Source organism: Rhinoraja longicauda, chromosome 21 (assembly GCF_053455715.1).
Source record: "Rhinoraja longicauda isolate Sanriku21f chromosome 21, sRhiLon1.1, whole genome shotgun sequence".
In the NCBI taxonomy this organism is placed as follows: Eukaryota; Metazoa; Chordata; class Chondrichthyes; order Rajiformes; family Arhynchobatidae; genus Rhinoraja; species Rhinoraja longicauda.
In genome coordinates, this window is record NC_135973.1 from 26,676,573 (window position 1) to 26,692,700 (window position 16,128).

The following is a 16,128-nucleotide window of genomic DNA, read 5'->3' on the forward strand; positions in this document are numbered from 1 at the left end:
TCATGGCTGATCATTCTCAATCAGTACCCCGTTCCTGCCTTCTCCCCATACCCCCTGACTCCGCTATCCTTAAGAGCTCTATCTAGCTCTCTCTTGAATGCATTCAGAGAATTGGCTTCCACTGCCTTCTGATGCAGAGAATTCCACAGATTCACAACTCTCTGACTGAAAAAGTTTTTCCTCATCTCTGTTCTAAATGGCCTACCCCTTATTCTTAAACTGTGGCCCCTGGTTCTGGACTCCCCCAACATTGGGAATATGTTTCCTGCCTCTAACGTGTCCAACCCCTTAATAATCTTACATGTTTCGATAAGATCCCCTCTCATCCTTCTAAATTCCAGTGTATACAAGCCTAGTCGCTCCAGTCTTTCAACATACGACAGTCCCGCCATTCTGGGAATTAACCTAATAAACCTATGCTGCATGCCCTCAATAGCAAGAATATCCTTCCTCAAATTTGGAGACTAAAACTGCACACAGTACTCCAGGTGCGGTCTCACTAGGGCCCTGTACAACTGCAGAAGGACCTTGCTGATCTTAACCATTGGCGCAGTGGTAGAGTTGCTGCCTCACAGCGGCTGAGACACTGGTTCGATCCTGACTACGGGTGCTGGCTGTACGGAGTTTAGACATTCTCCTGTGACCACGTGGATTTTTTCTGGGTGCTCCGGTTTCCTCCCACACTCACCAGTTTGTACCAGTTTGTAGATTAATTGGTTTCTGTAAATTGTAAATTATCCCTAGTGTGTAGGATAGTGCTAATGTGTGGATGATCGATGGTCGGCGTGGGCTGAAGGGCCTGTTTCCATGCTGTGTCTAAACTGTACACGGCTTGTATAGTCTTTTCGCTGACAGGACAGCACGCCACAAAAAAGTTTTTCACTGTACCTCACAGCACATAATTATAAACTAAACTAAACCTCCTTGACTGATCTCTTGAACAATTGATATACTATCACTTTTTACTGTATTATTTATCCTTGTCTTTACTTTTATTTATAATGAATGATCTCTTGCTATCCACTTTGCTGCTGTAACACTGTAAATTGCCCTGGTGTGGGACGAATAAAGAAATATATTATTATATTAAATGTGTTCCATAAATGGCATTTGTTGCACTTTGAGTACAAATAAAAATGGAAGATGTGATTGAAAAGGGGGAATAGAATGCTGAGGAGATTAGGATTGAGATGTCCTAGATCATAGTCGGTTTGGGTAAAGTCACAGAGAGAAATATAAAACGTTTCAAGAACCAGGGACTCAGATTCAAAGTGGCATCAAGGTACAAGATGGACGTGAAAGGAAAAACGCTTTATACATTATGCTGATCTGAATTTGTGCAATGTGAAAAAGTATGTAAAATTTACCTCAGTCAAGAAACTATTCATGACTACAGTAAACCACTATGGGGACGTGCATAAAAGTACAACCGATTAATTAAGTTTTTTTTTAAAAATTAGAACTGCAGATACTGAAAATCTGAAATTTAAACAAAAATACTGGAAACACATGACAGGCAGCTTCTGATTTTGTTTTTAATTCCAAGATCCTTTGTCAGACATTCTGTCGAAGGATCTTTCACCTGAAACATGAACTCACTTGTTTTTCCCACAGATACAACTGCCTTGTCTGAGTCTCTCAGCATTTCTGTCTTTATTTCAGATTTATTAAGTAAAATTATATCCAGTACAGAGAATGACGGGCATAAAACCCCTTAAAGCCTCAGGGGTCCACTCTGCAGATTCTCTACCTTCAGGTTGTTCTGTCTCTCAGTACCTCTCTAACTCATCGTACAGCTTTCCACTTTAATCTTGCCCGCCCACAGGTAATTCCCGAAACTATTTCACTCCTACTTCTATCAAAAGTCTATTTTATGTTTCATTTATTACTTGCCAGCTCTTCTACATTTTGAGCATTTTTTATTAGCCTTATTTGATTTTTTTGCATGCGAGCAATTTCCTGAACTGGAATTTTATATTCATTTGATTGATTGATTGAAAGATACAGCATGGAAACAGGCCGTTCAGCCCAACCGAGTCCACGCTGACCATTGATCACCCATTCATGTTTGTTCCATATCATCCCACTTTCACATCCTCTCCCTGCACACTGGGGGCAATTTACAGAAACCAATTAACCTGCAAACTTTGGGACGGAATTATTTGTCACAGAAGTGTTGAGAATTCCTTAGAATTAAGACTTTAACTGTTTCTCTTTCTGCAAATGCTATTTGACTTACTGAGATTTTCAGTATTTTCTGTTTTTACTTCCTTTCTTCTATCTATAAATGAGTCTACTGACTGATTGTGTGTGATAAATTTAATGTCCCAGCCTATCTGTCTGACTCCATAACCCTGGTTTTCATATCTGCAAATTGTAAACATAATCATGTATCAGCACATTCTTTGCAGTCACAATTGTTTTTTACTTAACTGTTAATTATGCTTTCATATCATATCATATATATACAGCCGGAAACAGGCCTTTTCGGCCCTCCAAGTCCGTGCCGCCCAGCGATCCCCGTACATTAACACTATCCTACACCCACTAGGGACAATTTTTACATTTACCCAGCCAATTAACCTACATACCTGTACGCTTTGCTTCTTGAGCTTACACTATTTTTAAACGGTTAATTCCTGTTCGATTTGGATTAACTACCTTCCATTGAAGCAACAATATTAAAAAACTGAGAAATACCAGGAGCACTTTAAAGTGTGCATTTATTTTTTAATTATTTTATTTTTGATTATTATATATTGTTTATTCAACCATGTTTGGTTATATATTATCTATATTTTGCATTTTACGGGCTGTTAAGCTGTAATAAGTAAGAATTTCTATGTTCTATTGTCGGTACATATGACAATTATACACTCTTATACTCTTAAATATTTCATTATTCCTGTAAGCTACACTGGCAGTGTAAGAGGGGCAAGTGGCAGGTGACGATTTGATCAGGGCACCTAAAAGACATTCAGATAGACACCGAACAAAATTTGTTTGTTGAGCTACAGGAAAATATTGGGGAATGGACTGACTGGATAGGTTCACACAAAATGCTGGAGTAACTCAGCAGGTCAGGCAGCATCTCTGGAGAAAGATAATAGGTGACATTTTGGGTTAGAACCCTTCTTCAGACTGAAAGTAGGGTGTAGTGGGGGGAGAATAAACTGGAAGCGAAGAAAGGCCAGAGCAAATCAGGGCTGGCAACAGATGACCTGAGGAAGCCCATAATGGCCCATTAGCTGGGGAAGAGGTGATATCGAGCGATACAAGGATACCAACAGTGGAACTGGTAGGACAACCAAAGGGGGGAAGAGGGAAGGGGAGGGAATTCAGGAGATACTTGAAATTAGAGAAATCAATGTTCATACTGCTGGGTTGTAAGCTGCCCAAGCGAAATATGAGGTGCCCTTCCTGCAATTTGCATGTGGTTGCACTCTGCTAGTGGAGGAGGCCCAGGGCAGAAAGGTCAGCATGGGAATGGAACTGAGAGTTAAAATGTTTGGCAACCGGGAGATCGCGTAGACCAAGGCAGACTGAGCATAAGTGTTCAGCGAAACGATCGCAAAGTCTACGGTTGGTTTCGCCGATATATAGGAGCCAACACTAGGAACACTGGACGCATTAGATGAGGTTGGAGAAGGTGCAAGTAAACATCTGCCTCACCTGAAAGGGCTCCAGAGATGCCGCCTGAGCCGCTGAGATACTCCAGCATTCTGTGTCTATCGGGCATAAACCAGCATTTGCAGTTCCTTCCGACACATTTTGATTGGATAGGTTAACGGACTTGATGGGTAAATGGCTGCTTGCTTGTCTTTATTGGTTACATGAAGTCATTTTAAAAATAATTTCAACCAGTTCAAACTAAACTATAATTCACTTTTGCCTTTGTAGAGTCTCAACATGTCTGAGAGCAGCACAATGCGGTTGCAAAGTTTCCTTAGCAAGCATTCTCTTCCTCGTGGAGTTGCAGGTAAATGTTTAACTTCCAAATGAATCTATATGGTCATGTATTTAATGCTTTGTGTGTCTCTATGGAATGGTCTCCATGTTAACCTCGATTAATATCCTTCATTGGAAGGATGGGTCTCCTGATACGATCAACATTAAATATTGAAGTGAACTTGCAAAATTTCATGTATGTCACAACGTTTTGAACTGTGTTTACCGTTTTATAAATTTATGATAATGAAGTTTAGACATAGATCCATTCAAACCAAACCAAAGTTAACCCAACATCACTCTTGGCAAATATCAAACTAATGCTGACACTGTTCCATTAGAAGCTTGTTTGTTGTTTATTTCTTAATCAGACTCAATTAAGGCAAATTTTACTTGATCTCTTTGCAACAGAATTCCATTTAGCCGATCAAAGGCTCACAGAACAATCTTGTTCTCACTCATTTTTACCTCTAACCTATTCTCCACACATTCTCACCAAACACTCCCCTGCACCCCAGAGTCCACCATTCAACTGCATGTTAAGGGGCAATTTACAGAGGCCATTTCACATACCACCCACATGTCTTTAGCATGTCGAACCCAGGGCCGGGAAAGCCATACCGACAAAGGGACAACATGCAAACTCAGGATACGGGGAACCTGAGATCAAGATTGAACCCAGATCACTGGATCTACTCCTTACATCTTTAGCCTGCAAAGCTGTTGTGTGACTCTGTGTAATGGTCTCCATGTTTTAATATCATTCATGGAAGGATAGGTCTCCTGATACAAGCTGTTCATATACAGTACTTGATTTTCACATGATTTCGATCAAACTAGCCTTCACTGGATTCAAATACAAGATAACCATCTTGAAATGCTGTAACTGCAATGCATTTAAGAAATATGAATTACTGCATTATATATGATTACTGGTCATAATATTGTGAGGGACCATCTGTGACAACTGTCCCTATTAGATAATTTTGTTTTAACCTATGGGTGAGGATAAATGTTGCTTTATACCTACATAAAACAGAGAATACAGCACAGCAGGCCCGACAACCCAAAATATCTCAGCTGAACGTAATAATAATAAAAATAATAATGCATTACATTTATATAGCGCTTTTCATATACTCAAAGACGCTTTACAGAGATTTAGAGAACATAGGGAAATGAATAAATAGATAAATAAGTAAACGAACAGAGAAAGGAGACAGAAGGTGAGGTGACCTTCAGTGGTTGAAGGCAGTACTGAACAGGTAATGCCAAAATAAACCCATCTCACCTGCCTGCACATGATCTATACCCCCCTCACCTTTCCCTCTATTCCCAGTATATCCATATGTCTATCTAAAAGCCTCTTAAATGCACTATCATATCTGCCTTCACCACCCCTGGCAATTCATTCCCTCTCCCCATCAGAACTGCTCCCTCCATCCACTCCTTCAAGTCCAGGCTCAAAACCTTTTTCTACTCCCTAGCGTTTGAGGCCCTCTGAGTGGGCGCTGTGAACTGTTTATGTATGTGCTGTTATGATTGTGTGCCATTGTATGTTCGTTTCTTAGTACCTGAACTGATGTACAGCACTTTGGTCAACGTGGGTTGTTTTTAAATGTGCTATACAAATAAAATTGACTTGACTTGACTTGACTTGACCCTCTATATTTAAAAACAAATTCCCTGCACATCTCCATTAAACTTTGCCGCTCTCACTTTAAACCTACGCCCTCTAATCTTTGACATTTCCACCCTGGGGGGGAAAAGGTTCTGACTGTTTACCCCATCTGCATCTCATAATTGTATATACCGCTATCAAGTTTCTCCCCCCACCAACTTTCAGCATTCTAGGAGAAACCAATCCAAGTGTGTCCATCTCCTTTTAGCTAATCGAGGCAGCATTTTGATAAACCTCCCCTGCACACTCTCCAAAACCTCCACATCCTCCCTGCAATGGGACAATCGGAACTGCACCTAAATGCAGTCTAACCAAAGTTTTACAGAGCTGCATCATGAAAAGACATTTTCATAATTTATTACTGTTTTCCTTGGTTACTTTACACTATTATGGAAGTTAAAAGCATTAGTTTAGTTTACTTTAGAGATACAGCGCGGAAACAGGCCCTTCGGCCCACCGAGTCCGCACGAACCAGCGATCCCCGCACACGAGGGACAATTTACAATTTTACCAAACCAATTAACCTACAAACATGTGTGTCTTTGGAGGCATTAGAGGCAAGGTATTTTGTGGTTTGTAATTTTTTTTCCCAATTTCCGTTTGGGTTTTTTTTTTGATGCAGGAAATAAATTCAAGATGTTAGGGATGCTCAGGTCTATGCACGGATCCCTTGCCAAGGATGAAGAGGACATCCGAATTGAAAAAGAAAGCACCGTTGGCAGAAACATGCGGGTCATTGGTGGAAAAGGACAGAAAAGGAAACGACTGGAAAAGGAGAGTGGGAAAAAAACAAGAAAAAAGAAAAAGATAGGTAAGAGTTTTACCACTGTTTTCTTTTCCCTATTAAGCTTCTCCCTTTAAAGATGGTGGAACAATTCTTTTGTAGACTCCCAGAGGAGAGAAAGCATTTTTGTTTAGTTTATTATTGGTTTATTATTGGTGGCGCAATGGGCAGCACAATGGCGCAGCGGTAGAGTTGCTGTCTTACAGCACCCAGGGTTTTCCAGAGACCCGGGCTCGATCCTGACTATGGTTGCTGTCTGTACGGAGTTTATACGTTCTCCCTGTGACCTGCGTGGGTTTTCTCCGAGATCTTTGGTTTCCTCCCACACTCCAAAGATGTACAGGTTTGTAGTTTAATTAGCTTTGTATAAATGTAAATTGTCCCTAGTGGGTGTAGGGCAGGGTTAATATGCAGGGATGCTGGTCGGTGCAGACTCAATGGGCCTGTTTCCGCGCTGTATCTCTAAACTAAACTATTTTGTTTTTAAGGATCTAGCCTCACTGCTAGACTTTCTTGCCCATCCCTAACTGCCTTCAGAATGTGGTGGTGGGTTGACAAACCATATTCTGCGCTGTGTATCTTCTCCTTAGCTCTATCTATTGTTCTTGAGTTAAACGATTTGTGTGGTATTATCTGATCTGATTGGATAGCATGCAAAACAAAGCTTTTCACTGCATCTCAGTACACGTGACAGTAATAAACCTAAACCTATTTTTGTTTAGTTTAGTTTATTATTGTCACGTGTACCAAGCAAGGTACAATAGACAATAGACAATAGGTGCAGGAGTAGGCCATTCGGCCCTTCGAGCCAGCACCGCCATTCAATGTGATCATGGCTGATCATTCTCAATCAGTACCCCGTTCCTGCTTTCTCCCCATACCCCTGACTCCGCTATCCTTAAGAGCTCTATCTAGCTCTCTCTTGAATGTATTCAGAGAATTGGCCTCCACTGCCCTCTGAGGCAGAGAATTCCACAGATTCACAACTCTCTGACTAAAAAAGTTTTTTCTCATCTCTGTTCTAAATGGCCTACCCCTTATTCTTAAACTGTGGCCCCTGGTTCTGGACTCCCCCAACATTGGGAACATGTTTCCTGCCTCTAACATGTCCAACCCCTTAATAATCTTATACGTTTCGATAAGATCCCCTCTCATCCTTCTAAATTCCAGCGTATACAAGCCTAGTCGCTCCAGTCTTTCAACATATGACAGTCCCGCCATTCCGGGAATTAACCTAGTAAACCTACGCTGCACGCCCTCAATAGCAAGAATATCCTTCCTCAAATTTGGAGACCAAAACTGCACACAGTACTCCAGGTGCGGTCTCACTAGGGCCCTGAACAACTGCAGAAGGACCTCTTTGCTCCTATACTCAACTCCTCTTGTTATGAAGGCCAACATTCCATTGGCTTTCTTCACTGCCTGCTGTACCTGCATGCTTCCTTTCAGTGACTGATGCACTAAGACACCCAGATCAACTTGACACCATTCAAATAATAATCTGCCTTCCTATTCTTACCACCAAAGTGGATAACCTCACACTTATCCACATTAAACTGCATCTGCCATGCATCCGCCCACTCACACAACCTGTCCCAAGTCACCCTGCAACCTCACAGCTCACACTGCCACCTAGCTTTGTATCATCGGCAAATTTGCTAATGGTACTTTTAATAATAATAATAATAATAATAAGCATTTATTTTATATAGCGCCTTACCAGAAGCTCAAAGCGCTTTACAAAAACAATCATAACATAAAAACAAACAGACAAACTATCCTAACGGAGAAGCGGCGAATAAACAGCGCCAGCGTCCTCTCACGTCAGGGTCCGGCAGTATACAACACAAAGCACAGGACACACAGATACAATTTATAACACAAACAGCCATCACAGTGATTGCTCCAGGCACACCCTCACTGTGATGGAAGGCAAAGAAAAATCTTATCTCCTCCTCATTCTTCTCCCGTGGTGCCACGAGGTGATCGAGGCTCCCAACTTTTTGAAGCCCCCACCGGGCGATGGAAAGTCCCAGGGCCGAGCCGAGCAGGCCGATGAAGGTCCTGAGCCCCCACCGGGCGATGGAAAGTGCCGCGGCCAGGCCACGCAGGGCGATGAAGGGCCTACCCCACTACTCACTGCCTGCCATTCTGAAAGGGACCCATTTATCCCCACTCTTTGTTTTCTGTCTGTCAACCAACTTTCTATCCATGTCAGTACCCTACCTCCAATACCATGTGCTCCAATTTTGCCCACCAATTTCCTATGTGGGACCTTGTCGAAGGCTTTCTGAAAGTCGAGGTACACCACAGCCACTGACTCTCCCATGTCAATTTTCCTAGTTACATCCTCAAAAAATTCCAGTAGATTAGTCAAGCACGATTTCCCCTTCGTAAATCCATGCTGACTCGGAACGATCCTGTTACTGCGATCCAAATGCTCCGCAATTTCGTCTTTTATAATTGACCCCAGCATCTTCCCCACCACTGATGTCAGACTAACTGGTCTATAATTTCCCGTTTTCTCTCTCCCTCCTTTCTTGAAAAGTGGGATAACATTAGCTACCCTCCAATCCACAGGAACTGACCCGGAATCTATAGAACATTGGAAAATAAGCACTAATGCGTCCACAATTTCTAGAGCCACCTCCTTAAGCACCCTGGGATGCAGACCATCAGGCCCTGGGGATTTATCAGCCTTGAGTCCCATTAGTCTACCCAAAACTTTTTCCTGCCTAATGTGGATTTCCTCCAATTCCTCTGTCACCCTAGGATCTCTGGCCACTAGAACATCTGGGAGATTGTTTGTATCCTCCTCAGTGAAGACAGATCCAAAGTACCGGTTCAACTCGTCTGCCATTTCCTTGTTCCCCATAATAAATTCCCCTGCTTCTGTCTTCAAGGGACCCACATTTGCCTTGACTATTTTTTTCCTCTTCACATACCTAAAAAAGCTTTTACTATCCTCCTTTATATTATTGGCTAGTTTACCCTCGTACCTCATCTTTTCTCCCCGTATTGCCTTTTTAGTTATCTTCTGTTGCTCTTTAAAAGAGTCCCAATCCTCTGGCTTCCCACTCTTCTTTGCTATGTTATACTTCTTCCATTTTATTTTTATGTTGTCCTTGACATCCCTTGTCAGCCACGGGTGCCTCTTACTCCCCTTAGAATCTTTCCTCCTCTTTGGGATAAATTGATAAACAGTAGCCTTGACATAGGGTGCAAGTTGAATCAGGAGATAAAATTGGCGTGTCAAAAATGTAATGCTACGGTGGTTATGGGAGATTTCAACATGCAGGTATACTGGGAAAATCAGGTTGGAAATGGACCCCAGGAAAGAGAGTTTGTAGAGTGCCTTCGAGATGGATTCTTAGAACAGCTTGTACTGGAGCCTACCAGGGAGAAGGCAATTCTGGATTTAGTGTTGTGTAATGATCCTGATCTGATAAGGGGACTAGAGGTAAAAGAGCCATTAGGAGGCAGTGATCACAACATGATAAGTTTTACTCTGCAAATGGAAAGGCAGAAGGGAAAATCGGAAGTGTCGGTATTACAGTATAGCAAAGGGGATTACAGAGGCATGAGGCAGGAGCTGGCCAAAATTGATTGGAAGGAGGCCCTAGCAGGGAAGACGGTAGAACAGCAATGGCAGGTATTCCTGGGAATAATGCAGAGGTTGCAGGATCAATTTATTCCAAAGAGGTGGAAAGATTCTAAGGGGAGTAAGAGACACCTGTGGCTGACGAGGGAAGTCAGGGACAGCATAAAAATTAAGGAGAGGAAGTATAACATAGCAAAGAAGAGTGGGAAGACAGAGGATTGGGACTCTTTTAAAGAGCAACAAAAGTTAACTAAAAAGGCAATACGGGGAGAAAAGATGAGGTACGAGGGTAAGCTAGCCAATAATATAAAGGAGGATAGCAAAAGTTTTTTTAGGTACGTGAAGAGGAAAAAAATAGTCAAGGCAAATGTGGGGCCCTTGAAGACAGAAGCAGGGGAATTTATTATGGGGAACAAAGAAATGGCAGACGAGTTAAACCGTTACTTTGGATCTGTCTTCACTGAGGAAGATACACACAATCTCCCAAATGTTCTAGGGGCCGGAGAACCTAGGGTGATGGAGGAACTGAAGGAAATCCACATTAGGCAGGAAGTGGTTTTGGGTACACTGATGGGACTGAAGGCTGATAAATCCCCAGGGCCTGATGGTCTGCATCCCAGAGTACTTAAGGAGGTGGCTCTAGAAATAGTGGAAGCATTGGAGATCATTTTTCAATGTTCTATAGATTCAGGATCAGTTCCTGTGGATTGGAGGATAGCAAATGTTATCCCACTTTTTAAGAAAGGAGGGAGAGAGAAAACGGGTAATTATAGACCAGTTAGTCTGACATCAGTGGTGGGGAAGATGCTAGAGTCAATTATAAAAGACGAAATTGCTGAGCATTTGGATAGCAGTAACGGGATCATTCCGAGTCAGCATGGATTTACGAAGGGGAAATCATGCTTGACAAATCTACTGGAATTTTTTGAGGATGTAACTAGGAAAATTGACAAGGGAGAGTCAGTGGATGTGGTGTACCTCGACTTTCAGAAAGCCTTCGACAAGGTCCCACATAGGAGATTAGTGGGCAAAATTAGGGCACATGGTATTGGGGGTAGGGTACTGACATGGATAGAAAATTGGTTGACAGACAGAAAGCAAAGAGTGGGGATAAATGGGTCCCTTTCGGAATGGCAGGCAGTGACCAGTGGGGTACCGCAAGGTTCGGTGCTGGGACCCCAGCTATTTACGATATACATTAATGACTTAGACGAAGGGATTAAAAGTACCATTAGCAAATTTGCAGATGATACTAAGTTGGGGGGTAGTGTGAATTGTGAGGAAGATGCAATAAGGCTGCAGGGTGACTTGGACAGGTTGTGTGAGTGGGCGGATACATGGCAGATGCAGTTTAATGTAGATAAGTGTGAGGTTATTCACTTTGGAAGTAAGAATAGAAAGGCAGATTATTATCTGAATGGTGTCAAGTTAAGAGGAGGGGGAGTTCAACGAGATCTGGGTGTCCTAGTGCATCAGTCAATGAAAGGAAGCATGCAGGTACAGCAGGCAGTGAAGAAAGCCAATGGAATGTTGGCCTTCGTAACAAGAGGAGTTGAGTATAGGAGCAAAGAGGTCCTTCTACAGTTGTACCGGGCCCTGGTGAGACCGCACCTCGAGTACTGTGTGCAGTTTTGGTCTCCAAATTTGAGGAAGGATATTCTTGCTATGGAGGGCGTGCAGCGTAGGTTCACTAGGTTAATTCCCGGAATGGCGGGACTGTCGTATGTTGAAAGGCTGGAGCGATTGGGCTTGTATACACTGGAATTTAGAAGGATGAGGGGGGATCTTATTGAAACATATAAGATAATTAGGGGATTGGACACATTAGAGGCAGATAACATGTTCCCAATGATGGGGGAGTCCAGAACAAGGGGCCACAGTTTAAGAATAAGGGGTAGGCCATTTAGAACGGAGATGAGGAAGAACTTTTTCAGTCAGAGGGTGGTGAAGTTGTGGAATTCTCTGCCTCAGAAGGCAGTGGAGGCCAGTTCGTTAGATGCTTTCAAGAGAGAGCTGGATAGAGCTCTTAAGGATAGCGGAGTGAGGGGATATGGGGAGAAGGCAGGAACGGGGTACTGATTGAGAGTGATCAGCCATGATCGCATTGAATGGCGGTGCTGGCTCGAAGGGCTGAATGGCCTACTCCTGCACCTATTGTCTATTGTCTATTGATCCTGCAACTTCTGCATTATTCCCAGGAATACCTGCCATTGCTGTTCCACAGTCTTCCCTGCTAGGGCCTCCTTCCAGTCAATTTTGGCCAACTCCTGCCTCATGCCTCTGTAATCCCCTTTGCTATACTGTAATACTGACACCTCTGATTTTCCCTTCTCCCTCTCAATTTGTAGAGTAAAACATATCATATTGTGGTCACTGCCTCCTAATGGCTCATTTACCTCGAGTCCCCTTATCAGGTCAGGTTCATTATATAACACTAAATCCAGAATTGCCTTCTCCCTGGTAGGCTCCAGTACAAGCTGTTCTAAGAATCCATCTCGGAGGCACTCCACAAACTCTCTTTCCTGGGGTCCATTACCAACCTGATTTTCCCAGTCTACCTGCATGTTGAAATCTCCCATGACCACCGTGGCATTACATTTGTGACATGCCAATTTTAGCTCCTGATTCAACTTGCACCCTATGTCGAGGCTACTGTTTGGGGGCCTGTAGATGACTCCCATTAGGGTCTTTTTACCCTTACAATTCCTCATCTCTATCCATACTGATTCTACATCTCCTGATTCTATGTCACTCCTTGCAAGGGAGTGAATATCATTCCTTACCAACAGAGCTACCCCGCCCCCTCTCCCCACCTGCCTGTTTTTTCTGTACGTTGTGTACCCCTGAATATTCAGCTCCCAGCCCTGGTCCTCTTGTAGCCATGTCTCAGTGATTCCCACAACATCATACTTGCCAATGTCTAACTGAGCCTCAAGCTCATCCACTTTATTTCTTATACTTCGCGCATTTAAATACAACACTTTAACTTCGGTATTTACCTCCCCTCTCACACCGGTCACAATTGGCCCTGACCTTACTCTCATATCCCTTCTAGAACTTCTCTTCCCATTCATACGAGAGTCCTTTACAGTTTCTCCTGTATTCGCTTCCCCTTTAACTCTATCTCCATATTCCCAATTTGTCAACCCCTCCCCCCCCACTACTTAGTTTAAAGCCACGCTTGTAGCACTAGCAAACCTGCCTGCCAGAATGTTGGTCCCCCTGGTACATTGAAGAGCTTTTGTTTGTGTGCTATCCAGTCAATTAAAAGTATACGTGATTACAATCAAGCCGTCCACAGTGCATAGATAAATTTAGTGCAAGATAAAGTCCAATGAAGGATCGTTTAAAGGTGTCCAATGAGGTAGATGGGAGGTCAGGTCTGCACCTTGGTTGATGAGCAGACCGTTCATTTGCCTGATTACAACTGGGAAGAAACTGTCTCTGAATCTGGATGTATGTGTTTTCAAACTTCTGTATCGCTTGCCTGATGGGAGAGAGGAGAAGATGGAGTGACTGGGTGAGACTAGTCCATCATTATACTGGTGGCCTTGCCAAGGCAGCATGAAGTGTCGACGGGGTCATTGGAAGAGAGTTTGGCTTGTGTGATGATCTGGCTTGTGTCCACAACTCTCTGCCCCTACCATGATACCCCTACCACGCATTCAGGGGAGAGCGTACAAACTCTGTGTGTACATCACCCGTAGTCAGAATCGTACCGGGGGCTCTGGCGCTGTAAGGCAGCAACTCTGCCGCTGCGCCACCGTGCCGCCCCCTTAATAAAGTCTTTCCCGATTGTAATAATATTTCTTCACTGCTATCTGCAGAGGAAGCACCAGCACAGGGGAAGGTTAAGAGACGTTTCACAGACGACGCTGATAGGAGTGCACTGCGTCGTATGACCAAACTTCGTGTAACCTGGACTGCTCAAGAGGACAGTCTTCTTATGCTGTGCCGAGTAGCCAGCCACGTCCTTAACAAAAAGGTATGGGATTGTGTGTATATTTGCATTCCAAAGTTGTAGCGCCGAGAAATGTTTATGATTCAGGAATTTACAGTCCAAATTAGCAGTATAAAGGTTTCCACGGAAATCCTATTAGGTGCCTTTTTGCATGACTTTGAAAATACAATCTGTTTTTACTTTTAGTTGAAAGGACCTTTTGTCCCTTGGCAAACGGTCAGAGATGTCTTGCACGATTATTTTGAAGAGGCTTTGGATAAAACCTCTCTTGCTGTGGGCCGTCGATCTCGTTACATCCTCAAGAACCCCCAGACAATGCTGAATTACAGGTGAGGCCACTGCATACTGGCAAATAACGGGCACCAGAAGTGCTGGAGCACAATGCGGAGCTTAATGAGTACTCCAGCACTTTGTGTCTATCTTTGATCACGTTACAGTGTTGATAAATCGGGTCCGGTGGTGTGAGCAAAATATTTTGAATTGTTGAGGCAAAATGTTTGCTTTGCACCCAGCTTGACCATTTGCACATTATGCAGCAATATCTTTAATTGCAATAAATGCTAACACTTTGAAATTTTGATTGTGCTGTCGAGTTTTGCGGGTGTTTCACATCAGAGGGGAAGGGTAATTACTCACCTGATGGTGGAATACGCATTTCCATCTGTGCAACTTGGGACTTTCTCAGCCTCTCACTTGAGATGTCTCGCATTGCACTTCAGATGTCCCGGGCGGCCTTCCACCCTTGCTAGTCCCTTTTCACCCATCCTTTTGCTCCGGAGATGCTGCCTGGCCCGCTGTTACTCCAGCACTTTGTGTCGATCTTAGGTATAAACCGGCATCTGCAGTTCCTTTCTACGCACCATAAACGTTTTTTGTTGCGGTGAATTCCAGTGGCGAAATCATGCTGCCACCCAGTGCTGCCTTTGTGGGCAGGAGCTACCTAGCTAGCTTGCTGGTGCAAATCCAAGAAAGAAAACTGGAGAAATACTATGTGTTGAAGAGCCACCTTCTTTCCAATTTATCAGAAGATCTTAAGTGATAGAAATAGAATTAGGCCATACAGCCTATCAAGTCTACTCCGCCATTCAATCATGGCTGATCTATCTCTCCCTCCTAACCCCATTCTCCTGCCTTCTCCCCATAACCTCTGACACTCGTACTAATCAAGAATCTATCTCTGCCTTAAATATATCCACATCAATTGATGATTCCCTGATGTAATTGATGTAATCAATTATCTTCTAAAGGATTTGTTAAATGTTAAATCTGATGAATATACCTGTAAGGGAATATAAAAGGCTGTGTTGATATGCAAAGACCAATGGGAACAGGCTTGCAGGCTACATAAACGACAGCACCAAATGGACTGATTTGTTGCTCCACAGTGGTCTTAAACATTCTCACAGCTGCTGAGCCTGGGTCAACAGAATGTGATTTCTTTGCTTCGCCAATGAATCTAATACCTACTGGTGATTCTGCCTCTTAAAAAAATATATATATATATTTCCTATTTTTAAATTTTGGCAGAATTTGTCTGGCTGAAGTCTATGAAGACCATGCCCTAATAGACGAAATCATGAATAAAAAGGACAACTACCAGGACAACCAGGTAATAAAACACTAATATTTGTTTGCAAAGCAAAGCGTTGGGTACTATCTTTCTGTTTTGAGACTCAGTGCACTGAATCACAGGACCATTAGTTTTTTCAAATACTATGGCACGGTGGCTCTGCAGCAGAGTTGCTGCCTTCCAGCGCCACAGACCCGGGTTCAATCCTGACCACGGGTGCTCTGTGTACGGAGTTTGTACATTCTCCCCGTGACCGCCTGGGTTTTCCCCGGGTTTTCTCCCACGCTCCAAAAACGTATAGGTTTGTAGGTTAATTTGGCTTCGGTAAAAATTTGTAAATTGGCCCGAGTGTGCAGGATAGTGCTAGTGTACGGGATTGCTGGTCGGCGCGGACTCAAGGGGCCAAAGGGCCTGTTTCCACGTTGTATCTCTACACTAAAGTAAAATAAACAATGTCTTAAATCTTGCAGAAATGCCACTAAAATCTCTCCAATCATTAAATAAATGATATCAGGTGCATCTGCAAATATTCCCAATGCACGGTTCACTATTCAGTGATACTGCTCAGCATTTCCAGTATTTT

At 43.1% G+C, this 16,128-nt stretch overlaps 1 protein-coding gene across 1 annotated transcript in view; it reads left to right on the forward strand.

Annotated features, from left to right (window-relative positions):
• The window catches only part of gtf3c1 (general transcription factor IIIC subunit 1), a 77,381-nt gene that overhangs the window by 41,764 nt on the left and 19,489 nt on the right, over positions 1-16,128 (forward strand). The window contains exons 22-26 of the mRNA XM_078418163.1: positions 3,901-3,979; positions 6,252-6,440; positions 13,842-13,999; positions 14,162-14,304; positions 15,503-15,584. Of these exons, the coding sequence (XP_078274289.1) occupies positions 3,901-3,979; positions 6,252-6,440; positions 13,842-13,999; positions 14,162-14,304; positions 15,503-15,584 (651 nt within the window). The remainder of the gene's footprint in view (positions 1-3,900; positions 3,980-6,251; positions 6,441-13,841; positions 14,000-14,161; positions 14,305-15,502; positions 15,585-16,128) is intronic.